This window comes from Engraulis encrasicolus, chromosome 4 (assembly GCF_034702125.1).
Source record: "Engraulis encrasicolus isolate BLACKSEA-1 chromosome 4, IST_EnEncr_1.0, whole genome shotgun sequence".
Lineage (NCBI taxonomy): Eukaryota > Metazoa > Chordata > Actinopteri > Clupeiformes > Engraulidae > Engraulis > Engraulis encrasicolus.
The window spans coordinates 6968629-6991128 of NC_085860.1; the positions used below are offsets into that span (position 1 = coordinate 6968629).

General features: G+C 46.1%; 1 protein-coding gene across 1 annotated transcript in view; it reads left to right on the top strand.

Moving 5' to 3' along the window:
* Positions 1-430: 430 nt before the first annotated feature.
* The window catches only part of ldlrad3 (low density lipoprotein receptor class A domain containing 3), a 130422-nt gene continuing 108352 nt past the window's right edge, over positions 431-22500 (top strand). Inside the window, exon 1 of the mRNA XM_063196597.1 lies at positions 431-688. Coding sequence (XP_063052667.1) covers positions 637-688 — 52 coding nt within the window. The 5' untranslated portion in view covers positions 431-636. The remainder of the gene's footprint in view (positions 689-22500) is intronic.

A 22500-nucleotide genomic window follows, 5' to 3' on the forward strand; every position in this document is an offset into this window, starting at 1 on the left:
TCTCCCTGAATGATGGTGCGCGTGATTGTGCATTGTTCATTTTTAATGGAGAGCATTCAGTAGGCTACAGAACAAAATAGGTCTACAATTAGGCCTACATCATCTAGACCCTACATGGCGCACGAGGAGTAGGCTGTAGTACACTTGACGTGACATCAAATAATTTCTTACTCACTCTAATGACTGACGGTGCGGGGAATCTACGTTTCATGAAGTGTTTCTTTAAAGCCCACAGTGGCGTGACATAATAACATGTTAGAAAAGGGGGAAGTTAAGTCGAAAACTACGAAATGAGAAAATAATTCTTCCTTTTCTCCTCCTTGCATTCTTAACTTTGATCTTCCAGCACGAGTCTCCGCCTCTCTGGAGTGCGAACCCGACACCCAGCTCAACTCATGTCCCCCTCCATCGCCGACCACCTCTGCCCCTCCCTCGGCCCGCGACGCGTAGGCTGTCCCAGTGAGTGAGTGCCCACCTCTCCACGCAAGGCTAACTTCAAAACTTTGCCTGGAGTGAAAAATGCGGGGAGAAATACGTCAACGTTAGTTCAAGAGAGTGGGAAAAAGTTTTCAATCGCCCCGATTGTTGGCCCACAGCGGGGTGATTTGAGGGCAGGCCGAAAACGCAAACTGTAGGATGTGGATCTGGTATCTCTTGCTTGGTTCGGGATCGGGCACAAGCTCGGTTGGTAAGTCATCTGAATGTTTTGAACTCTCACGCCTGCCTTCTTGCGACAGACGGCGCCGCGGTTAACCAGCAAAGTCTACTTAGCGAATAGGCTACACGTTTTCGTTTTCATTGTAACAACTGTTGAAATGCACGTTTGTGTTGTTCCCTGTCTATCGGTAGGGCTAAATGACCATCAATAGACGCCATAAATGCTGTGTCGGGACTTGAAAGACGACAGAAGTGTGCGGTTGTGATGCGCATTCTCTCCCCCCTTTCCTCATTGAACGGTGTCGCCTCTCAAAATGCCCTGCAGGCGTCTGCGCAAACTGCGCAGTTTGTGGATATTTTGTAGCACGGGTTGATAAACGTTTTTCATGCACAAGTGAATGAATGATAGGATGCGGATTGTAAATGTTTCCAAAAGGTTGGAATCCAATGTGCAAAAAGGTTGTAGACGGAGTGGAGCCGCGGGAAGGCTATTTGTAGCCGCGGCTGTTTGACAAGACAGCGGTGACAAGTCTATCTGCCCCCCTGGCCCAACATGTGAAAGGGGGCCTGAAAAGTGAAATAGTGAATAGAACACTGCATTTGAAAACTATTCAAGGTTTATTGTTATAGGCTACGTTAAAGCCGTCTGTTGTGATTATGTTCCCAAATGGCTGCGAGGGACAGTTGTTTTGGTAAAAATGAAAGTTTTCACTGTGCATTTTCTGCCTGGTGTCATGACAGAGAATGGTAAAATGCTGTAAAATGGATGGCTTTTCAGACGCCTCCTTCATGGCAATCGAGGAATCACTTCAAACTAATAATCTCAGCTCCAATTTGATGGTAGCCTACCTGGCTGCGTTCATACCTCAGTTGGCTGGTAGCCTACCCTCTGCTAGGACTTCAGGACTGAGCTTCAGGCTTAGACTGCTCGATTTCACAATCACATCTTATAGGCCTAATGCTGACCAAAAAAGCTTCCGTAGCTGTCCCACACTGGCAGAACAGCACTAGGCTGAACAATAACACATTGTTGTGGGGGACACAGGGGTACTGTCTTGTGAGAGAGGCAGCAACGCCGCACATTTGCATTGTGGAAAGTGTCTAGTTGGTGAAAACAAGAGTGTTGAGTCTTCTAGTACAGAGATAAGTGATTCTAAGAAATAGAATTGCGCTGGTGATTGTGTGGCCTTCTTTAGAATGTTCTGAAAATGTGCTTGATCTGCAGGCCACCAATGACAAAGAAAATATTCCTCTTTATTCAAGCTTCATCCTTCTTATTGACTCATAGGCGTGCAAATGCTGGAGAAGCTTGCAGTCACAGCCTGTGCCTGTGCCCCACACTTTTCGCTTCAACAGATAGCCAAGGACAGAACACTATTGGCATTGATTGCACACATAAATCTGACTCCCTTTCTGACACATATGTAATCAAGTTGTACTATTTCGACGAGCTAAGCACCCATGCTAAAATGTAATTTTCCAGATGAAATAGCCATGTTTGCGTTCCGCTTAGCCTCTTATGGAGCTCTGTTGAAAAGGGCAGATGGGGAATGACACTTGTTACTGCTCATTAAGCACAGTCGGCCATGTGCAGAATGAGCCATATAGAATGACTGGGAGAACGCACCAGACTGGCAAAGACATGTTCTATATTGTACTGGCATGATGTACAGAATGAACCATATAGCATACAAGCAGTGTTGGGATACACTGACAAACCCATCTTCTGCCATGTGCAGAACGAACTATATACTTAAGAGTGACTTTGAACACGCAAGTAGGGTAGACAGACTGGCAAAATGCATGTTCTACATTATGTTGTACTACCATGTTCATCATTGCTAGGGTGACTGGGTGCAGGCAAGCATTATAGGGTAGAGAGACTGGAAAGTCTACGTTGTATGCACAAGATCATATACATCATTTATAATGCACTAGTGTGTGGAGAGGCACCATAGAAAGTCACTGGTAGTAGTCAAACCATATGAAACAGACTGGCAAGTCCATGTTTTTACAGTGTGCTGGGAAAGCAAGCAGAATAGGGTAGATATACTTACAATTGCATGTTGTAGGCCTATATGGTGTCCTGCCATGCCAGTAGAAAAAAATAAGAGTGGTTGGTGTACTTGTGGGAAAAGAGCAATGTGTGCCTTGTTGCAAACAAGTAGTACAGTGTATATATGAAGAGTTCAGATGCAAAACCCCCTAAGTGCCTTTTCAGAAAATAATCTTAATTCATTTTTATTTAATACAAAGCTATCAAAATTGCAAACATTTTTTATTTATTTATGTAATATAACTATGTATACCGGTATGTATTATCAAGTACATGAATGTAAACCAAACCAACAACTGGGTTCTCTAAAAATATAGAAGTGCAGGTCTTCAGAAATGGAGTTAGGGGGTTTTGCATCTGAACTCTTCATATATATATACACTGGTAAATCCATGTTCTGCGCTGTAGTGTGGAACATACCATACCGTATACTAGTGGTTTTGGGGAGTGACTTTGGCTTTGTTTTTTTGTTTTTTAGTTACAGTTCATCACTTTGTTGTTTGCGCGTAATTACAGCTCTTCCAACTCAACTCGCTCCACCATAAGCCACCAAAAAGGCTTCTCAGATTCAAAAAGTCATTCAACATTGTTGTGTTGTCTCTTCATCCCGTAAAAGATTAACTGTAAAAAGAAAGTTTCATAAAGCAATTTCAACAGACACACACGCCCATGGAGTGCTTTGGGAGAATGAGCAGCAATAAACAATGCAAACAGCACAGGGGTGAATTTCTCAAAACCAAAGTTGCTTACTACATTAGCTACTTCGTTGCTTTCAATGCATTTTCCCATTGGCAACTACCAAAGTTGCTAACAGGCTAACAACTTCCCTTTTGAGAAACTCACCCCAGTGCTGTTGCTGTGACTGCTGCCGCCACTCACTCGCCAACACTGTCTGTTGATCTCGCAGTACTTTGGACTGGGGTGGAGCCAGACAGGGAAAAGCCGCAGGATTCCACCAGCCTTAATAAAAACACATTTTTGTCGAGCGGCGCATTCTCCGAGTGGGTCTCTCATCTCACACACGCACACACACACACACACACACACACACACACACACACACACACACACACACACACACACACACACACACACGTCTCTCTCCTCTCTGCCTCTGGCACCCCCATCCCACACACGTACATACATATACATACGTACACACCCGGCCCCCCATCTCAATAAAATAATGCAATGTTGTTTACATAATACCTTTGAAAGACAGCACCGCGGCAGATCCGCACACGGATATTCTCCTCAGTTTGAAAAGAGGCTTCTTTATCGCTGCAAGCTATACCGCTCCACATGCTGTAACACCGGGTGCCGGTGCAGGTCGTGGATATGGAGGTGGTGTCTTGTCAAAACATAGTGCTGAGTAATGTTTGGAGGCCATGTCTTGGAGACCTTTTCAGAGATGCAAACGACCACACTAGAAATATGAGGAAAGGACACACACACACACACACAAACTCTAATTTTCTCTCGATCATTCTCGCTTTCCCCATCTCCTCTCTCTCTCTGTCTCACTGTCTCTCTGTCTCTCTCTCTCTCGCTCTCTCTCTTCTCTCTGTCTCTCTTACACACACACACACACACACACACACACACACACACACACACACACACACACACACACACACACACACACACACACACACACACACACACACACACACACACACACAGCTTATTAGGATGTGAGAAGAAAGCGCATGGGGGCTGTCGAGTATTGTCAGTGGGGGGCATTGTGTTGGTGAACACCATGAATCTCTGAACGGATTCCAGGAAGGTGAAACTGGATCAGTGATGAGCTAGGATGTTTATTTGAGTGAGAGGTCTTGTTAAGTGGCAATGGTCTCATACTCAGATGCCGTGTGTGTGTGTGTGTGTGTGCGTGCGTGCGTGCGTGCGTGCGTGCGTGCGTGCGTGCGCGCGTGCGTATGTGCGTGCGGTTGCGCGTGTGTGAGTGAGACACAGGGAGAGAGCGAGAGAGATAGAGAGAGTGTGTGGTGGGTGTAATCTGAGAAAAGGCTTCTCCGAGAGAGCCTCATTCCTGGGGAGAGCCTGGCCTGCATATCCTTACTCCAGCCCTCTGAAACCCCCACAAGCATTTTACCTTTACTCCCGAGTTTCAGCATTAGCTTGCAGCATGGCCCAAGAACAGACAGGCCAGAGGCCAGAGAGAGGTTCACGGTTAGCTGGATTGAATAGGATAGGGCTAGTTACTGTAGTCCCTAAGGTCCCATGGGCCCGGATAAGCAGTTAGTCTTGATCGGGTCTCTTCTCATCCTCCCAGCGCTTTCCTCCAGTCCCGATGTAGCCCAGCGCAGCCGATGTGCCTCAGATGTATATTTAGGCGTGGTGAATGTGTGAGCGCCTCAGTAGGGAAGGGAAAACAGAAGGACATGGAGGAGAGTATGGACGAGGACGGGAAAAGGTGGGGGAAAGGAAGGTTCCTCTTTGCATCTTCATTGATTTGGCATCGACCCAGACTGCCAAGAGATGCCAAAGATGCAAAGTGAGAGGGCTCTTTAATGGAGGAATCCTTGTGGCTTCAAACACTATCTCAGATCGAACAGGAGATGCCGTATTCTTGCTGAGTGCGCATGCATGCAGGATGTCATGCAGTATGGACAAAAACATCACACAACAACACACAGACATGCACGTGAACGCGCAAGGCAACACAAACACACGCGCGCGCGCACACACACACGCACACGCACACGCACACGCACACGCACACACACACACAACCGGCAACTGCACACATACATTATGGATGTAAACAGACTTGGATGTACGTATGTGGACACACAGCCACTAGTACAGTGAAGAGTTGTGTACTATCTCATAAAACTGATGTTATTACAATGTAACTCATCAAAGTGGTCCAAGTGTGTTCTTGTTTTGGTTTTCAGAACATTACCCTCACAGTGTTTTGACATTAGGGATATGTGCCTTCGGGATGGTGCTCTGCACATTTGAATTTTTGAATTTTTATGCCTTGCCTAGGCAAATAAAGAAGAAAAAAAAAACATCTGTTAAGACTTACTCCAGGGCTCGGCAAGCAGAGTTGCCATGTCCAAACACTGAACTTTGGCCTGTCTAGAGGGGTGTTGAGGCCGGGGTCGCCGTTCGGGCTGGGGTCGGGGCAAGCATGCCCAAAACATGAAAGAAATCCCAATAGAAACTGTCTGTGTGCAAGGGCACAATGAGTCTTCCATCAAACCCAGATTGACAAGTGTAAACAGCCCCTACTTTGTATCCAGATGTGCCTTTGGCTTATATATGTGTGTATTTTTTTGGTTGGCTCATTTGTTTTTGTCAGTTTAGCATTTTTTAGCAGGAGTACAGGGAAACGCTTGGGTGTTCAACTGATGGACTGAGAAAAGTTGAGTGTCTTTTTTTTCACTTTTTCATTACCTTGTTATGGTGTAATTGAATTTGTATTCAATGAGTGTCATTAATCACAAGCCCAAACTGGGCTGGGTGGGTGCAGTTATGCGAGGCAACAGCAGTAGAAAAAAAACAACACTCTCCTCCCTGCTGGTCACTCAAGGTGTATTAATATAGACACTGGCCACGAGCCAAAAAGTTCTTGCTGTTGTGCATCCCTAATGTCTGTTCACTGAAGCCAACATGTTCCTCCCCTCGGCCAAGCTTGCCTCTCCAAATATATATTGTTGGCAAGATCAAAATGAAGCTCAGGACAGCCAGTTCATCAAGCGGCCCACTTACCCAAACTGAGTTTGGGTTATGAGAAGCCACATGTCCAACGTACGCACACGGACACGCACGCGCACACACACACACACACACACACACACACACACACACACACACACACACACACACACACACACACACACACACACACACACACACACACACACACACACACACACACACACACACACACACACACACACACACACACACACAGCTTTTTAGTTCAGCTACGAGTGATGTGAATTGCACTAATGACGTATAGATGTTATAAGATCTGAAAGGACTCTTTGCTGCTTTTGTACTGAATGTGTGTGAGTCTATTTCGTAACTATGTCCACATGCCGATAACTGATCAGGCACAGTTGTGTGTATTCGATGTTTCTGTGTTTTTGTGTTTGTGGATGTGTGTGTGTGTGTGTGTGTGTGTGTGTGTGTGTGTGTGTGTGTGTGTGTGTGTGTGTGTGTGTGTGTGTGTGTGTGTGTGTGTGTGTGTGTGTGTGTGTGTGTGTGTGTGTGTGTGTTTGTGTGTGTGTGGATGTACGCGTGTGTGAGGAGTGTCAGTGTCAGTGTGAGCGTGGTGTGGCATGGGACAGCAAAAGGATCCGTCTTATTATAACACAACTCGCCCTCATCCTTCATCCCAGTCGACTGTCCTCCTCAACCACCTCCACCTCCTTTTTCCTCTTTCTTCTCCACTTCCTCTTCCTCTCCCTCCCTCTGCCTCTTCTCCCCCTCCCCTCCGCCTCCTTTTGTTTACCTTTCTGCCTGAGCTGAGGACATGATAGAGTTTCTTGTCTCGTTCACTGTCCCATTTGAAGAGGTCAGTCTCGTCCCCTTGCCCCCCTGAGATCAGAGAGAGAGGGAAGAGGGGTGTTGTTGGGGTGTGTGTGGTGGACAGTAGGCCAGACGGACATGACAGCTGTCTCCCCTGCCGCCCATGCTAAAGGCTGGCCAGGAGCCGTTTTGTAACCCTCTTGTGTTGCCGCATCATGGCACGGTGGACTGGACAGGCAGAGAGGCTATTTCGGGATACGGCTCTGCACCCTGGCCTGCAGTGCACCCATTGTCCCGTCACCGTCACCGAAAAACACCCAACAAACAGGACAATTTGTGGCGGGTTAGTGAGGTGACGGGTCCATTTTTGTCTGTGAGAGGAGCATAAATCCACAGCACAGCACTTGGGGATGTGAAGCCCTGTTCCTGCCAGCACAATAAAAACTACAGAGTCCATTCAAGACTTGGCAAGTTGCTTTAAAATCTTTTAGAGTGTTTTTGGTCTCAGAGCGCTCTCAAAGTGTGGAATTAATACATTGGGGTTATTAGTGTTGGTTGGGTTTAGTGTGCTGGTTACAGTATGCTAGTCCTAGGCCCTGAACATCTGCTGTAGGTGTAACTGATGTCAGCTTGCACAGGCTGGATTCAAGCCGGTAACCCCACAACCATCTCTGGTGTAAGAGGCAGAGGCACCAACCAAATGAGCTAAAAAGATTAGCAGTTAGCTCAGTCAGTAATCAGTAAAGAAGGCAGTGTTAATTCAATATTTAGTATCTTCTAGAGTGCACTCGGTCCCATAGTGCCCTCTAAGTGTTGAATTAATGCATCATTTTTTGGGTGTTTTTTTACTGCATAGAGATTCTACTTGAAGTGTCAAGTTTCACCCCAAGCTCTGCCAGCTAGCACCCCTTACATATATGAATATCATGTAAATAGTCAAAGACAGGTTTCTGAAAAGCTGGACATATTCATGACGTTTTTAGCTGTGTAGTTGTTGGTGGTGGAGCTGGATGTAAATGTTGCATTTTATTCAGCACGCCGCTATTATTATAAAACTATTCAATGTGATTCATGGGTAATTCAACGCCCCTCCTGAAAGAATGCCACTTGAATCCCGGCGGTCGTCACTTGACAGTGCTATGCCTGCCCCAGTTTCGTAGTCATTGACTTATGTGGTCTCCAGTGTGGAAATAAGCTCTGCTATTCATTTTTCACATCTTTTATTACAACGTTCACATGAATCCTTTATCATTGCATTTGAAATACGCTGGGATTTGAGCTTATTGAAGCTGATATGACGTAGTTTAGTCTTCATTTGGGAGTGACACAAATGCACAATGGGGGCCTCTTGCCTTCATAGTGTCTTTGACATTTTTAGTCATTTTATTCCCTCCGTATAAAATTGTTTTTTAATGAATATTGTGTCACAATGGAACATGGGAGGGATTTTGTGCAGCCAGCCAGTCAGTCGATATTGCTGAATAAAGCCATTGCAGAGTGGGGAATCTGAATGGCTTTATTTGCCTCGGCCCACCAATATTGTCTGTGATGGGCAGTAATGACAGGAATAGCACTGCATCATTCTGAATGGATGGCCTGACTGTTTATGGCTCTGTCTAGTAGTATTCAGTAGGCTACAGAAGCTGCTGATAGACATTTATGCATCTGGCCTTTGAGAACTTTTCATTTATGGGACCTGCCAGACCAAGTGATAAGGTTGGTGTGGCTGTAACCGAAGGCATGCTATTAAGCCATCCCATTCTTCATTTCAGGATTAGCTCTTCAGCATGCATTTAGTTTGGAAGTTTGGAATGCTTCCGTTTGCCTCACCAACAGTGTTTATAATGCACACCAGTGTCTTATTAATATAAGGAACTGGACATAAACACAGCCCAATTAGTTAAGTAAAACTTTCTGAATCACCTTCCTGTGTAATTAAAACAAACGATATTTAATTAATAACATAGTGTTGTATGCTTGGTGTCCTTCCACTGATTCTCATGTGTGTGTACAGTAAAATTAATGCAGTGTTAAGACATAGTGTGTCAACACTTAACTAGTCGATTTAATATATTCTAGCATGTATTTGGTCCCAGAGTACTTTCTAAGTGTTCATTTAACATAGCATTTCTGACTGTGCATGTTGGAGCCTTGGCCATTGTTAACACTACTGCACTGCTCACTGCAGAGGCACCAGTCACATGGTGAGGGTGAGACACGGACACTTTCCCCCAGCTCTCACACATGCTTGCGCCGAGCAGGGGATTCATTCAAGCAAATCAGAGCAAATCAGGTCGGGTAAAGGGCTGTGTCGGGTCGACTTGGTTCGGACTCTGGTTATGGCTTGGACTCCCTGACAGTCGGTCCCTGTAGACTGTATATGTGTGGGGTTTTTTGTGTGCATGTCTGCAGGAGTGCTTGCGTACGTGTGTGCGCGTACGTGTGCGCGCACGCGTGCACGCATGCTGTATGTGTTCTGTATGCCTATGTCTGTTTCTGTGTGTGCATGTGTGTGCCCGGGGGAAGCGTATATGTGTGAACAAGCACCACCTCTCCCACCCATCCCTCTCCCCTCCCATCCTCTTCTCACTTCAACAACTTTCACCACCCACCACCGCCAAGCCCCTTCAACAGTTCCAGTCTCACCCAGCCTCCCCCACCCCCAGCCCCATCCACCTCCACCCAGCCTCACCCACCCCCAGCTAGGCATCCTCACCCACCCCCAGCCCCATCCACCTCCACCCAGCCTCACCCACCCCCAGCCACCCACCCCCAGCCCGAACACCCCACCCAGCCCCCACCCCCTGCTGCCTTGGCCCCACCGCTGGGCTGCTGTAGTGCCGCTAATCCCTTCCTGGAGGCATACCAGAGCGCTGAGCGAGCCCCAGCGCTCCTCTGCACCGGAACCAATCGCCTGATCTGCCCGGCTGCCTGCGAGCTGCGGCTCGAGCAAGCCTCTTCTGTGTTGTCAAGAGCTGTGAGGGGTTGTGGCGGCGCGTTAGTCTGCCTGTAGTGTGTGTGTGTGTGTGTGTGTGTGTGTGTGTGTGTGTGTGTGTGTGTGTGTGTGTGTGTGTGTGTGTGTGTGTGTGTGTGTGTGTGTGTGTGTGTGTGTGTGTGTGTGTGCTTGCTTGTACGTGTGTGCTGATATGTGTTTAAGAGGCGCGTTAGTCTGTCTGTAGTGTGTAGTGTGTGTGTGTGTGTGTGTGTGTGTGTGTGTGTGTGTGTGTGTGTGTGTGTGTGTGTGTGTGTGTGTGTGTGTGTGTGTGTGTGTGTGCGTGACGTGTGTGTGCGTGTGTGTGTGTGTATGTGTGTGTGTGACGTGTGTGTGTGTGTATGTGTGTGTGTGACGTGTGTGTGTGTGTGTGTATGTGTGTGTGTGTGTGTCCTCGTATATATGTGTTTAAGATGAGGAGGTTAGTGGGATGAAATGAAATGCAAAGCGGATGCTAATTGCCTAAATCGAGGTGCGCTGCAAGCCACAGCTTGGCAGGATTCTCTGAGGACCCGAGCTGCCACTAAGACTATGCTCCTGTGTGTGTGTTGTCTCTCTCTCTCTCTCTCTCTCTCTCTCTCTCTCTCTCTCTCTCTCTCTCTCTCTCCTCTCTCTCTCTCTCTCTCCTCTCTCTCTCTCTCTCTCTCTCTCTCTCTCTCTCTCTCTCTCTCTCTCTCTCTCTCTCTCTCTCTCGCTCTTTGTGTCTGTGAGAGGGAGAAAAGCTGTGAGTGTGTGTTTTACTAGGTAGAGTGTTGGTCTACACTTTATCCCTGTGTGTGTGTGTGTGTCTCGCTCTCTCTCTCTCTCTCTCTCTCTCTCTCTCTCTCTCTCTCTCTCTCTCTCTCTCTCTCTCTCTCTCTCTCTCTCTCTCTCTCTCTCTCGCTCTCTTTGTGTCTGTGAGAGGGAGAAAAGCTGTGAGTGTGTGTTTGACTGTGTAGAGTGTTGGTCTTCACTTTATCTCTTTGTTTTGCTCTTGAGAATTGTGTGTGTGAGCACACACATGAATATGTGTCTTAGTGAGCGTGTGTGTGTGTGTCTGTGTGTGCGTGTGTGTGTGTGTGTGTGTGTGCGCGTGTGCGTGTGTGTGTGTGTGTGTCTGTGTGTGCGTGTGTGTGTGCGCACGTGTGTGCGTGTGGAATGGGGCCCACTTACGGGCATGGCTCCCTGCACCAGAGAGCAAAGCCTCCGCTCTGAAACGACCTTGGCTAAACGCGGTGTACCTCGGTCATTATAAGAGGCTGCAATACCCCCCCATATCCAGCCAACCGAACAATAAATTCACTCTTGCTGCAGGTGAGAAAGGAGGAGAGCGCTCTAATTTGCTAATGCCCAACTCAGCGAAAATCCCTCAAAACGATTTCCCAGGAATGTTTTTCCCATTTCATTCCAATGCATAGTTATGCACACCTTTCTGGTATTTTGTTGTGCTGTTGCTGCTTGTCTTTTTCGGCTGGCAATCGACAAACGGCCTTCAGATTTAAACACCCCCATCCATGGCCAAAAGCAAGGGGGGAAATAACACATCTTATCCTGTTCGCATGCAAAGTGCTGACTCTTACGGCTTTCTTAGCATAGCAGTTTTAATCAGTGATGAGAGTAATAGATCAGTGTGTGTGTGTGTGCGTGGGTGTGTACGTGCGGACAGGCGTGTGGACAGGCGTGCGGGCAGGCGTGCGTGCGTGTGTGTGCATGCGTGCGTGCGTGTGCGTGTGCGTGCATGCGCTTAAGCTATTCTAGTAAGCATTACAGTGTGGGCGTCCCTTGGCTGCCATTATCACCGTGGGCAAACGGCAAAAGAGCCCGTTAACATTTAGCACCCTGCTAATCATCAATGGCATCGCTGGCCTGGCGAGGAAGAGACTTCAAGCGGCCCCTCTGAGTTATTTTTTTGTGAACCGTAATGTTTAAAATTGTTGCAGTGGTTCATCAACAGGGTAAACGGTACGGTACACTCCTGACTTAACTTTGCAGTTCTCCATGGGCTGTGACTTTGCTAAGTACGTTTGGATGTGTGTGCTGGCTCCCTGTAGTTCGAACGAGAGACAAACATTCAACTTACAGGGCTGATGCTCATCTTAGAGGCATAAAGTGCCTCAAAATGCTATCAGTTAATAGCCTTGCTCAAAATGTTGACCAGCGTATAATAATCTTTCGCGCTTACCTAGTGCACTGTAGCTGCTCTTGCCTTATCACCCCCTCCACCCCACAGCAGCCAAGATTCCATTACAGTAAGACTGATCTCTTACTAGACTATTACCCCGAAGCTTTCCGTATGCAGCTCTTGTTCGCCTTTTCATAACACCATCGTCTTTATCCTTCAATCCTTTCCCCCATCCTAACACATACTGTGCAGTAAAAACATACAGAAATTTACATGCATGAATTTACATTATTAAGATATGTTTTTTGGCTTTTTTATGCATGGACTGGAAAAGTCAGAGGGGGTGATAGGAAATGAGTGGGAGAGTAAGAGAGAGGAAGGATTGGCAAAGGACCTCGGGCCGGAATTGAACCTGGGTCGCCAGTAGGGCTGTAACGATATTGTATCGAACCGAGAAATCGTGATACACAGAGTCACGATACTGTATCGTGATACAAGGAGGCAGTATCGTGATACGCCCTTTTAATGTTTTGATACCCATCAGCCCAGAAAACAACCAGAGGATATGCAGTGATAGTGCTTCCAAGCATCATTATTATTATATAGAAACTTATATTTGTAGCCTTTTGCAACCTATTCTACCTATAACTTATCATAGTTTTTATTCATAAAGTTTATAATGTTGGCAAATGTGAAATTGTGGGGTGTATCGAACCGTAGGTCATGAATCGTGATACAAACCGAATTGTGAGATGAGTGTATCGTTACAGCCCTAGTCGCCAGTGTAATGATACGGTATCTTAGCTCATTCAGCCACTGCGCTCCCATTCATCCAATTCTTAAGTCAAGTAAAGTCAACTTCATTGTGAGTTTCTTCATATGCACAGGTCATACAAGGAAATTGAAGTTGCATATCCCATGCAATGACAGGACTGACATTAACCCATTTTATCCTAAACCCTTTTTGGGAAAGGGTGCCCTCTGCCTATTAAATCCGAAATATCTCAGCCCACGAAGCACATACAAACATGAAATGAGTTACATTTAAAACCTAGGACTCTCATTTTGCCTTAGAATGTGTTCATTCAGCTCGAACCTACCCACATTTTTAATAAAACAGCTAAAATCTCAAGAACCTGAATGCAGCGTATATGTGTCTCCAGGACACAATGGGTTAACAAGACATACTTTACATTAAAGTGCAAGACAGGACCAAAGACAGTGTAACAAGTGGTATGATTACCCCAGTGTTACATAACCTAGCATCTCTCTATGCATGTGACACAACAGACTATTGTATCACTGCATGCTTGTAATGTAACTGCTTTATCGGGGGTGCTTATTATAGCTCTCGTAGTTCACGTAGGGGTGCGTTGTGTTGGTTTGAGTGACTGCTCTTGCCTGTAGCAATGTCCATTCGGGCATGCAGTCACCAGACCTAGCAACAGATGGTGTGGGGAGGTCAAGTGGTCTTTTTGTGTGTGTGTGTGTGTGTGTGTGTGTGTGTGTGTGTGTGTGTGTGTGTGTGTGCGTGCGTGCGTGCGTGCGTGTGTGTGTGTGTGCGTGTGTGTGTGTGTGTGTGTGTATGTGTGTGTGTGAGAGCGCGTGTGTGTGTGTGTGTTTGTGTGTGTGTGCGTGCGTGCGTGCGTGTGTGTGCTTGTGCGAGTGTGTTTGTGTGTGTTTGTGTGCGTGCGCACACGTGTGTATGTGTCCGTGTGTGTGTATGCATTGGTGCATATAAATCACTCTGACCTCAGAGGGCCTCAGTGCATGTGAGTGGCTCTAGCCTGTTGTGAACGGCTCCGCTCGGTCAGCGCTTGGCTTGCCGTGACTACAGAAGGACTGAATGCTCCAAAATCACACCCAATCACAGCCTCTGGCAAGATTGTGTGTGTGTGTGTGTGTGTGTGTGTGTGTGTGTGTGTGTGTGTGTGTGTGTGTGTGTGTGTGTGTGTGTGTGTGTGTGTGTGTGTGTGTGTGTGTGTGTGCGTGTGTGTCTGTGTGTGTGTCTGTGTATGTCTGTGCGTGTGTGTGTGTCTGTGTGTGTGTGTGTGTGTGTGTGTGTGTGTGTGTGTGTGTGTGTGTGTGTGTGTGCATGTGTGTGTGTGTGTGTGTGCGTCTGCATGAAACACAGGGACGAGAAAGAGACAGCGAGAGAGAGAGAGAGAGAGAGAGAGAGAGAGAGAGAGAGAGAGAGAGAGAGAGAGAGAGAGAGAGAGAGAGAGAGAGAGAGAGAATGAGAACTGCAGTAGGTATGTGTTATAGGTATAGGTATGTTATATGTGGAAGTACTTGTGTCCTGTGTGTGCCCTGTGCTCGCGCGCGTATGTGTGTGTGCGCGCATGTGTGTGTGCGTGCATGTTTTGACAGTTAAAATCGGGTCAGTGCATCAAGTCAAGTCATCAATTCTACCTTTCATAATGATACAGTGAAGTCATTTCACTTCTGACTCAACATTTCACAGGTATTTGTGATTTGTAGTGGCAGCTCAATTAGAAAATAGATAGATAGAGCAGCAGAAGAGAACAAGAAAAGGAAGAGGTAAAATGAAACACAAGGATTTTATTGTAGCAAATCCTAGCCAACAGCCATCACCAAAATATTAAGTCTTTTTCTATCTATCATTTCTCTCTTTGTGTCTCTCGTTCTCTATATTTTTCTCTCTCTTGTTCTCATTCGTTCTGCCTGCCTCTATCTGTCTTTCACTCTCACTCTCTCTCTCTCTCTCTCTCTCTCTCTCTCTCTCTCTCTCTCTCTCTCTCTCTCTCTCTCTCTCTCTCTCTCGTCTTCTCCATCTCTCTCCTGTCACTTGTCATCAGGCTGAGGCACTTCTCAGTCCGCCATGTTGTTTTCATTTGGATGATGTCACTCTTGCTGGTGGTAACAGCATGGTGATGTCTTGTCAGACTGTGCGGCACTGCTCTAGGTGGGTGGGGGTGGGGGTGGAGGCGAGATGTGTGGTGGGAGTTGAGGCAAGGGTGGGTGGGCGGATCACAAGGCCTGTGAGTTCTCACATGACAACATGACAGACACACACATGTTAATGCACACATATGTGCGCAAGCACAGGCACATATTCTCTCTCTGTCTCTGTTCCTCTCTGTCTCTGTTCATCTCTGCCTCTGTCTCTCTCTCTCTCTCTCTCTCTCTCTCTCTCTCTCTCTCTCTCTCTCTCTCTCTCTCTCTCTCTCTCTCTCTCTCTCTCTCTCTCTCTCTCTCTCTCTCTCTCTCTCTCTGTCTCGCTCTCTCTCGCTCTCTCGCTCTCTCAGCTCGCAAAACCACATGTGGGATATGGGTAGAACAGCAATGGATGCATTAAAAGCATAAAAAGCAGTACTTAGACTATTATGTGTAATGCTTTATAAAATAAATAATACGCTCAAGATTTTACAAAACAAGTATTTTTATTCATTTGCAAAAAGTGTAAATGTTTGATGAATATAAAATATTAAAACATAACATTTCTCACTCATTTACATTTTTTAAAGGTTTGTACATCAGTTCATTAGTTAACTATTTACAAAGTCTTTATAATGCTTTTCATGCACCCGCCGGGAAATGTCATAGTTGTTCCTCATCCTCCTCTCTGTTTATCATATGTATATGCTTCTATCAATATGAAAAATTGAAATCTAGGTGAGCCTGCATTTGTGCCTGCATGAGTGTCTGCGTCCACACGTGTGTGTGTGTGTGTGTGTGTGTGTGTGTGTGTGTGTGTGTGTGTGTGTGTGTGTGTGTGTGTGTGTGTGTGTGTGTGTGTGTGTGTGTGTGTGTGTGTGTGTGTGTGTGTGTGTGTGTGTGTGTGCAGTATACTACTGTGTGAATGACAACATGGAGGGGGATGATGAAAGGGAAGAGAAAATATTTGCCTCTGGCAATCTGGTGGGGGATGAGTGGCCAGGTAAAGCAGCCTGCCACTTCCCATTTGCTCGCACCAAAGAAAACTTACAGAGAACAATCCTCATAACTTTAAGGGACCACTCATTAAGGGATCACTCAGACAGATGTTAGACCTGAAATGTTTGGCTTGCATTGCCAATGTTCCTGAGATGTGCTGTCCCTTTTCAGAAGCAGCTAGTAGGCGATGCAGCGTTGCTGTGTACGTACTTCTGGAGGAGAGGAGAGAAGAGGAGAGAAGAGGAGAAGAGTAAATGCAGAAGTAGAGGAAAGGAGGAGAGGAGAGAAGAGGAATGGAGAGGAATGGAGAGGAGATGATAGGAGAGAAGAGGAGAAGAGGAGAAGAGGAGAAGATGAGAAGATGAGAAGATGAGAGTAGAGCATCTCCTGAAGGATGGTGTAGGATGAGTGGCCAGGTAAAGCAGCCTGCCGCTTCCCATTTGCTCGCTCCAAAGTAAACATTCAGGGAACATCCTCATAACTTTAGGGGACCACTCATGAAGACAGATGTTAGACCTGAAACGTTTGGCTTGCTACTAATAGAGATGTGGAAAGAAAGCATTGCCAATGTTGTAGCCTCTTTTCAGAAGCAGCTAGCAGGCGATGCAGCACTGCTGTGTACTACTGGAGGAGTGGAGAGGGGGATAAGAGGAGAAGAGTAATAGGGAAGGAGGAGAGGAGAGGAGAGGAGATGACAGGAGAGAAGATGAGGAGAGGAGGAAAGGAGAGAAGAGGATGAGAGTAGAGAAGAAGGGAGGACAGGAGAGGAGAGGAAGGGAATTAGACGTGAGGAGAGAAAGGCAGTAAACCATTGCCATGGTAACATGAAGGCTCGAAAGGGGTAGTGAAGGGGCCGTGTGTGTACTCAGTGTGTGGGCTAATTAGTGTTAACCCAAACTCCACATTGCCAAAGCCCCAAGGATGACACACACACACACACACACACACACACACACACACACACACACACACACACACACACACACACACACACACACACACACACACACACACACACACACACATCAGCACATACTGTGTACACAAACACGTGCAGGTAAGCATATGTAGACCCAGTCGGTAACTTTGAGCCCGCTTATGAAAATGCTTTTCCCTCATGTTTGCTCCACCTGCTGTATAGTGGCTAATCAATATGCATAATGACTGGCAGTGATTGGCACCGCACGACCAGCGGAATGGAGCATTCTGAGGGGAAATATGCAGTTTCATGGGTTGGCCAGAGGCTGACTGGGTCTATACACATAGAAAATGAAAGTGCACACATGCACACACAAAGATGCTCACACATACACATATCTTTATTCACATACAACACACACACACACACACACATACACACACACACACACACATACACACACACACACACACACACACACACACACACACACACACACACACACACACACACACACACACACACACACACACACACACACACACACACACACACACAAACACACACAGTCACAGGGCTGATTACTGTCCCCTCCCGTATGCAGTGAGAGCAAAGCCACAGGACTTTGGGAGGATTAAGTCCAACCACATTTGCACTTAATTCAGTAGCCTTTTGGGCATCTTTATGCCTCCGTGTTGAGACTCTTTCCCTCTCAGACCCCTCTCCTCTCTTTTACTACCTCTCTCTCTTTCTCTTTCCCTCTCGTTCTGTCTTTTAGTCACACACATGCCCATAGACCACACATACACAGATGTAAATACATACACACACATTATAAACACACGCACGCACACTCACACTCATGCACGTGCGCGCACACACACACACACACACACACACACACACAAACAACACACACACACACACACACACACACACACACACACACACACACACACACACACACACACACACACACACACACACAAACACACACACACACACACACACACACACACACACACACACACACACACACACACACAAACACACAAACACGCTTATACGTATAGAGTTATGACGACCTCCTTCTGCAGTACCTGCAAATGCTTGTCATTAGTGTCAAACGCGTACATTAGCTCTGTGCAGAGCCCATTGGGAACACAGGGCTTCTTCAAGTGAACACCAAGTGGGAATACACACTGCTCTTTACGCAATCGTAGAAAAGTAGGACCACACCAGAGTGCAGTGTGTGTTGCTAATAAATGCAGTGTCAGTTCGACACATTAAGAGTCAAACTTAATGTAACTCTCTTATAGTTAGTCCTATATTTTTGTAATTCTGTGTACAATAAATGATTCACTCTGTCTGAGTGAATTCAACACTTTCAAAGTTGGATTTAATGTACCAGTTGTGTACGTAGTTGGTCGGTCCTGCAGTAGATTAACCCCACACAGTTTACTTTGTAAAGTACTTTGAGACAGTTGTTTTGTCATCCTCCTCCTCCTCCTCCTCCTCCTCATCCACATCCTCCTCTTCCTCCCTCTCTCCTTCCTCTCTCCTCTGTTTACTCCAACTTCTTCTCCTCTTTCTCTTCCTACTAACCAGTGTTAATTTCGTCAACTTTTTTTGACTTAGTCTTAGTCTTAGTCACAATGACGAAAAACAATTTTAGTCTTAGTCATATTTTAGTCATTGGCTTCCCAATTTAGTCTTAGTCTTAGTCAAAATGACGAAAATCAATTTTAGTCATAGTCAAATTTTAGTCATTTTAGTCAACATTTCAAATTTTAGTCATTTTAGCCATTTTAGTCAACATTTCAAATTTTAGTCATTTTAGTCAATATTGTGGTGTAAAATTAATAACCTTCAATGGCTATCGTTATTTCAATACTAATATAGCCTATTGCAGCAAATATTCACCTTGTTACTTGGTCATTTTCCACCAAAACCCAAATCAGTCATTTCAACATCATAGAGCAAAAGAGCATCACACACACACACACACACACTTCCAGGTGCAAGCTTCTCTCTCTCTCTCTCTCTCTCTCTCTCTCTCTCTCTCTCTCTCTCTCTTCTCTCTCTCTCTCTCTCTCTCTCTGTATCTCTCTCTCTCTCTCTCTCTCTCTCTCTCTCTCTCTCTCTCTCTCTCTCTCTCTCTTTCTCGTGCATTAGAAGCTGCTGCATAGGCTACTGTTTGATTTTGAGTTTGATCACGGAGGAAGCTACTCTTCTTCACCTGACCGCGTGACAAAGCCTGCAGATTGCCGGCAGTGGGAAGACCAGACATCCCAAGTCTGCATGAAGTCCAAGAAGTCTCCCTGATAGTGGCTTCCCGATGACCACGAGTCAGATAAAATATTGCTGATGTTAGACTATGCAAGTTAGCGGTTTTTGTTTTCAATTGGCAATGCGAGCAGAGAACGATAATGACTCGTGCGGTATGCGTGGAGGCTTAAATAGATTGTGCGAGCACACTTCGTATGCCATGCAGAAGTCCCAGGAAAAATAGTTAGGCAGGGGTACGCAGACTGGACGATAGAAAGGACATGCACATACAAATATTTAAACACGAATGCTGTTTTGTTTGTCGGGGGTGTCGAGGCTCGATAAGCATGACCCTGAAAAGAGTTTTTGGAACTTAGGAAGACGCTGCAGACGCATGGAGATGCTGTCGACTTCCTCGGGTCTTTTAGCGTTGCTCTCGACGAGAACAAGTTCAAATCTCAAAGTTTCAAATCTCAACAGTTTTAAACTCCTCAGCGATCGCCCATCCATTGATTCTTTTCAAAACTAGGCTACAGTAGCCGTGCCTCTGTTTAGACAGGCCAACTTTCCCCCTGCTGGCGCGCGCTCCCGCGGTGACTGATTTAAATCAATTCACAAATCCGACCTTCATGATTTGCTTGCGAACTGCCTACACATTTGGTTAAACAACAAATATAGCAAACATTACAAAAAAAGAACAAACAACGAACCCCGGGTTAAGACAGCCTAAGTGAAAAGGAGAATAGTGGAAGCTCGAGGAGGTTTAGAATGACAGTATCAGAGGAGGATTGGCGCGACTGTCATTACTGCAGAAACACGTCTTCGTCATGGACAAGAGGGTTGTTGAAGATGTTTCAAAATTAACACTTCCCTCAACGTCGGCTATTTTCTCTCTTTCTCTGGGAATGTTTTAGGACCTAAACTCAACTTAATGGACTCACTGAACTACTAGGCTACAGAACTACTGACTGAGCCGCCAGCTGCCAGCAGAGACAAGCCAGGCAACACAGCGTGAGCGCGCAATCACCTATGAAGTTCAAGACACTTAGGCCTATATTACAATTACAAATTACAAATTAATTATAAATAATTACATTTTTTAATGTCCATTCGTCCATGGCTTGTAAATTTCGTCTCGTCTTAGTCTCCTTGACGAATTTTTTTTTTAATTTTCGTCATATTTTTATTAGCTGGAGGCATTTTTTATTTCGTCATCGTCTCGTCATCGTCAAGGGAAAAAGGGGCGTTGACGAAATATTTTCGTCATCGTCGTGGTTGACGAAATTAACACTGCTACTAACCTTCCTACTCTTTTTCTCTCTCCACCTCCTTGTCCTGTGAGTCGATGAGCTGATTTCTTATTTTCTGGTGTAGGCATTGCACCTCCTGAGAGAGAGAGAGAGAGAGAGAGAGAGAGAGAGAGAGAGAGAGAGAGAGAGAGAGAGAGAGAGAGAGAGAGAGAGAGATTTGGGAGGAAAGGAAAGAGGAAGGAGTTTTGGCAGGTGGTTAAGATGTCCTTTGATTTATAATTGTGGGGGAGACTGAGATAGAGAGAGAAGGAGATTTGGCAGACTTGGGAAGAGAGAGGAGGGAGAGTTTGTGGGGTGGTTAAGATGTTCTGTGAGTTTTAATTGCAGCAGATGACTTCTTCCCGAAGTTTCAGCAGTTCTCTCCTCCTCCCCGTTACAATCCCAGAAGGGTGTGTGTGTGTGTGTGTGTGTGTGTGTGTGTGTGTGTGTGTGTGTGTTTGTGTGTGTGTGTGTACTGTTGTAGCAGAGTGTGTGTGTGTGTGTGTGCGCGCGCGTGTGTGTGTGTGTGTGTGTGTGTCTGTGTGTGTGTGTGTGTGTGTGTGTGTGTGTGTGTGTGTGTGTGTGTGTGTGTGTGAGAGAGAGAGACAGAGAGAGGGAGAGGGAGAGGGAGAGGGAGAGGGAAAGTGTGTGTGTGTGTGTGTGTGAGACGTGTCTGTGTGAGACGTGTCTGTGTGACTGAAACTGTTTGTGTGTGTGTGTGTGTGTCTGTGCGTGTGAGTGTGCCCACGTGGCTGCGTGCATGTGTGTGTGGGTGTGTGTGTGGGTGTCTGTGTGTGTGTGTGTGTGTGTGTGTGTGTCTGTGTGTCTGTGTATCTGTGTGTCTGTGTGCCTAAAACTGTGTGTGTGCATCAGGGGTGGAACTTGAGTTTTTCCCCACCAGTCACAGTGGCAGGTAGATTTCAAAATCTACCAGTCACTCACCATCTTTACCAGTAAAAGTCACTGGTGGGGTTGAAAAATTTACCAGTCACCACTGAAATGTACCCGTCATTGGCAGGTGGACGGGTGCTTATTTCCATCCCTGAGCATGTGTCTGTGTATGTGATGCCTGCGTGTGTGTGTCCGTGTGTGTGTGTGTGTGTGCGTGCGTGCATGTGTGTAAAACGTTGGTTGGATGTTGTGTGAGGTGTAATTGCAGCATCTGAGCTGCACGTGTTGGCTGGTCACAGTCAGTGGCTGAGCAAATGCACTAATCTCAACTAATGATGACACCCTGCTGTTTCACTACGTCTCTGCCCAAGCTCTCATTTACTCTCCTTCTCTCTCTCTCTCTCCCTCTCTCTCTCTCTCTCTCTCTCTCTCTCTCTCTCTCTCTCTCTCTCTCTCTCTCTCTCTCTCTCTCTCTCTCATTTACTCCCTCTCTCTTCCATTTTCTTTCTCTCGCTCTCTCTCTCTCATGTATGCTCTCTTTCTCTTCCACTGTCTAATTTAGTCTATATCTCTCACTCCCTCATGTACTATCTCTCTCTCTATCTCTCTCCTTCTCTCTCATTTACTTCCTCTCTCTTTCATTTGCTGTCTCTCTCTTTATTTTCTTCTCCCTCTTTCTCTTGGCCTGTATCTCTCTCTTTCTGCCTCTCTCTGATTTACTCTCTCTTTCTCGTTCTCTCATTTACTCATTTGCGCTCTCTCTTTCATTTACTGTTTTCCCCTCTTTTTTTCCTTTACTCTCATTCGCTTCCCTGCTGAATGGAGGTTCCATCTCATATTGTAGGTACCGTGATGTGCAATTTCGAGAAAATAGAAAGCTAGAAAGAAGAAAATTGTAAGCAAGGCAAAAATACCTCATGCACACAC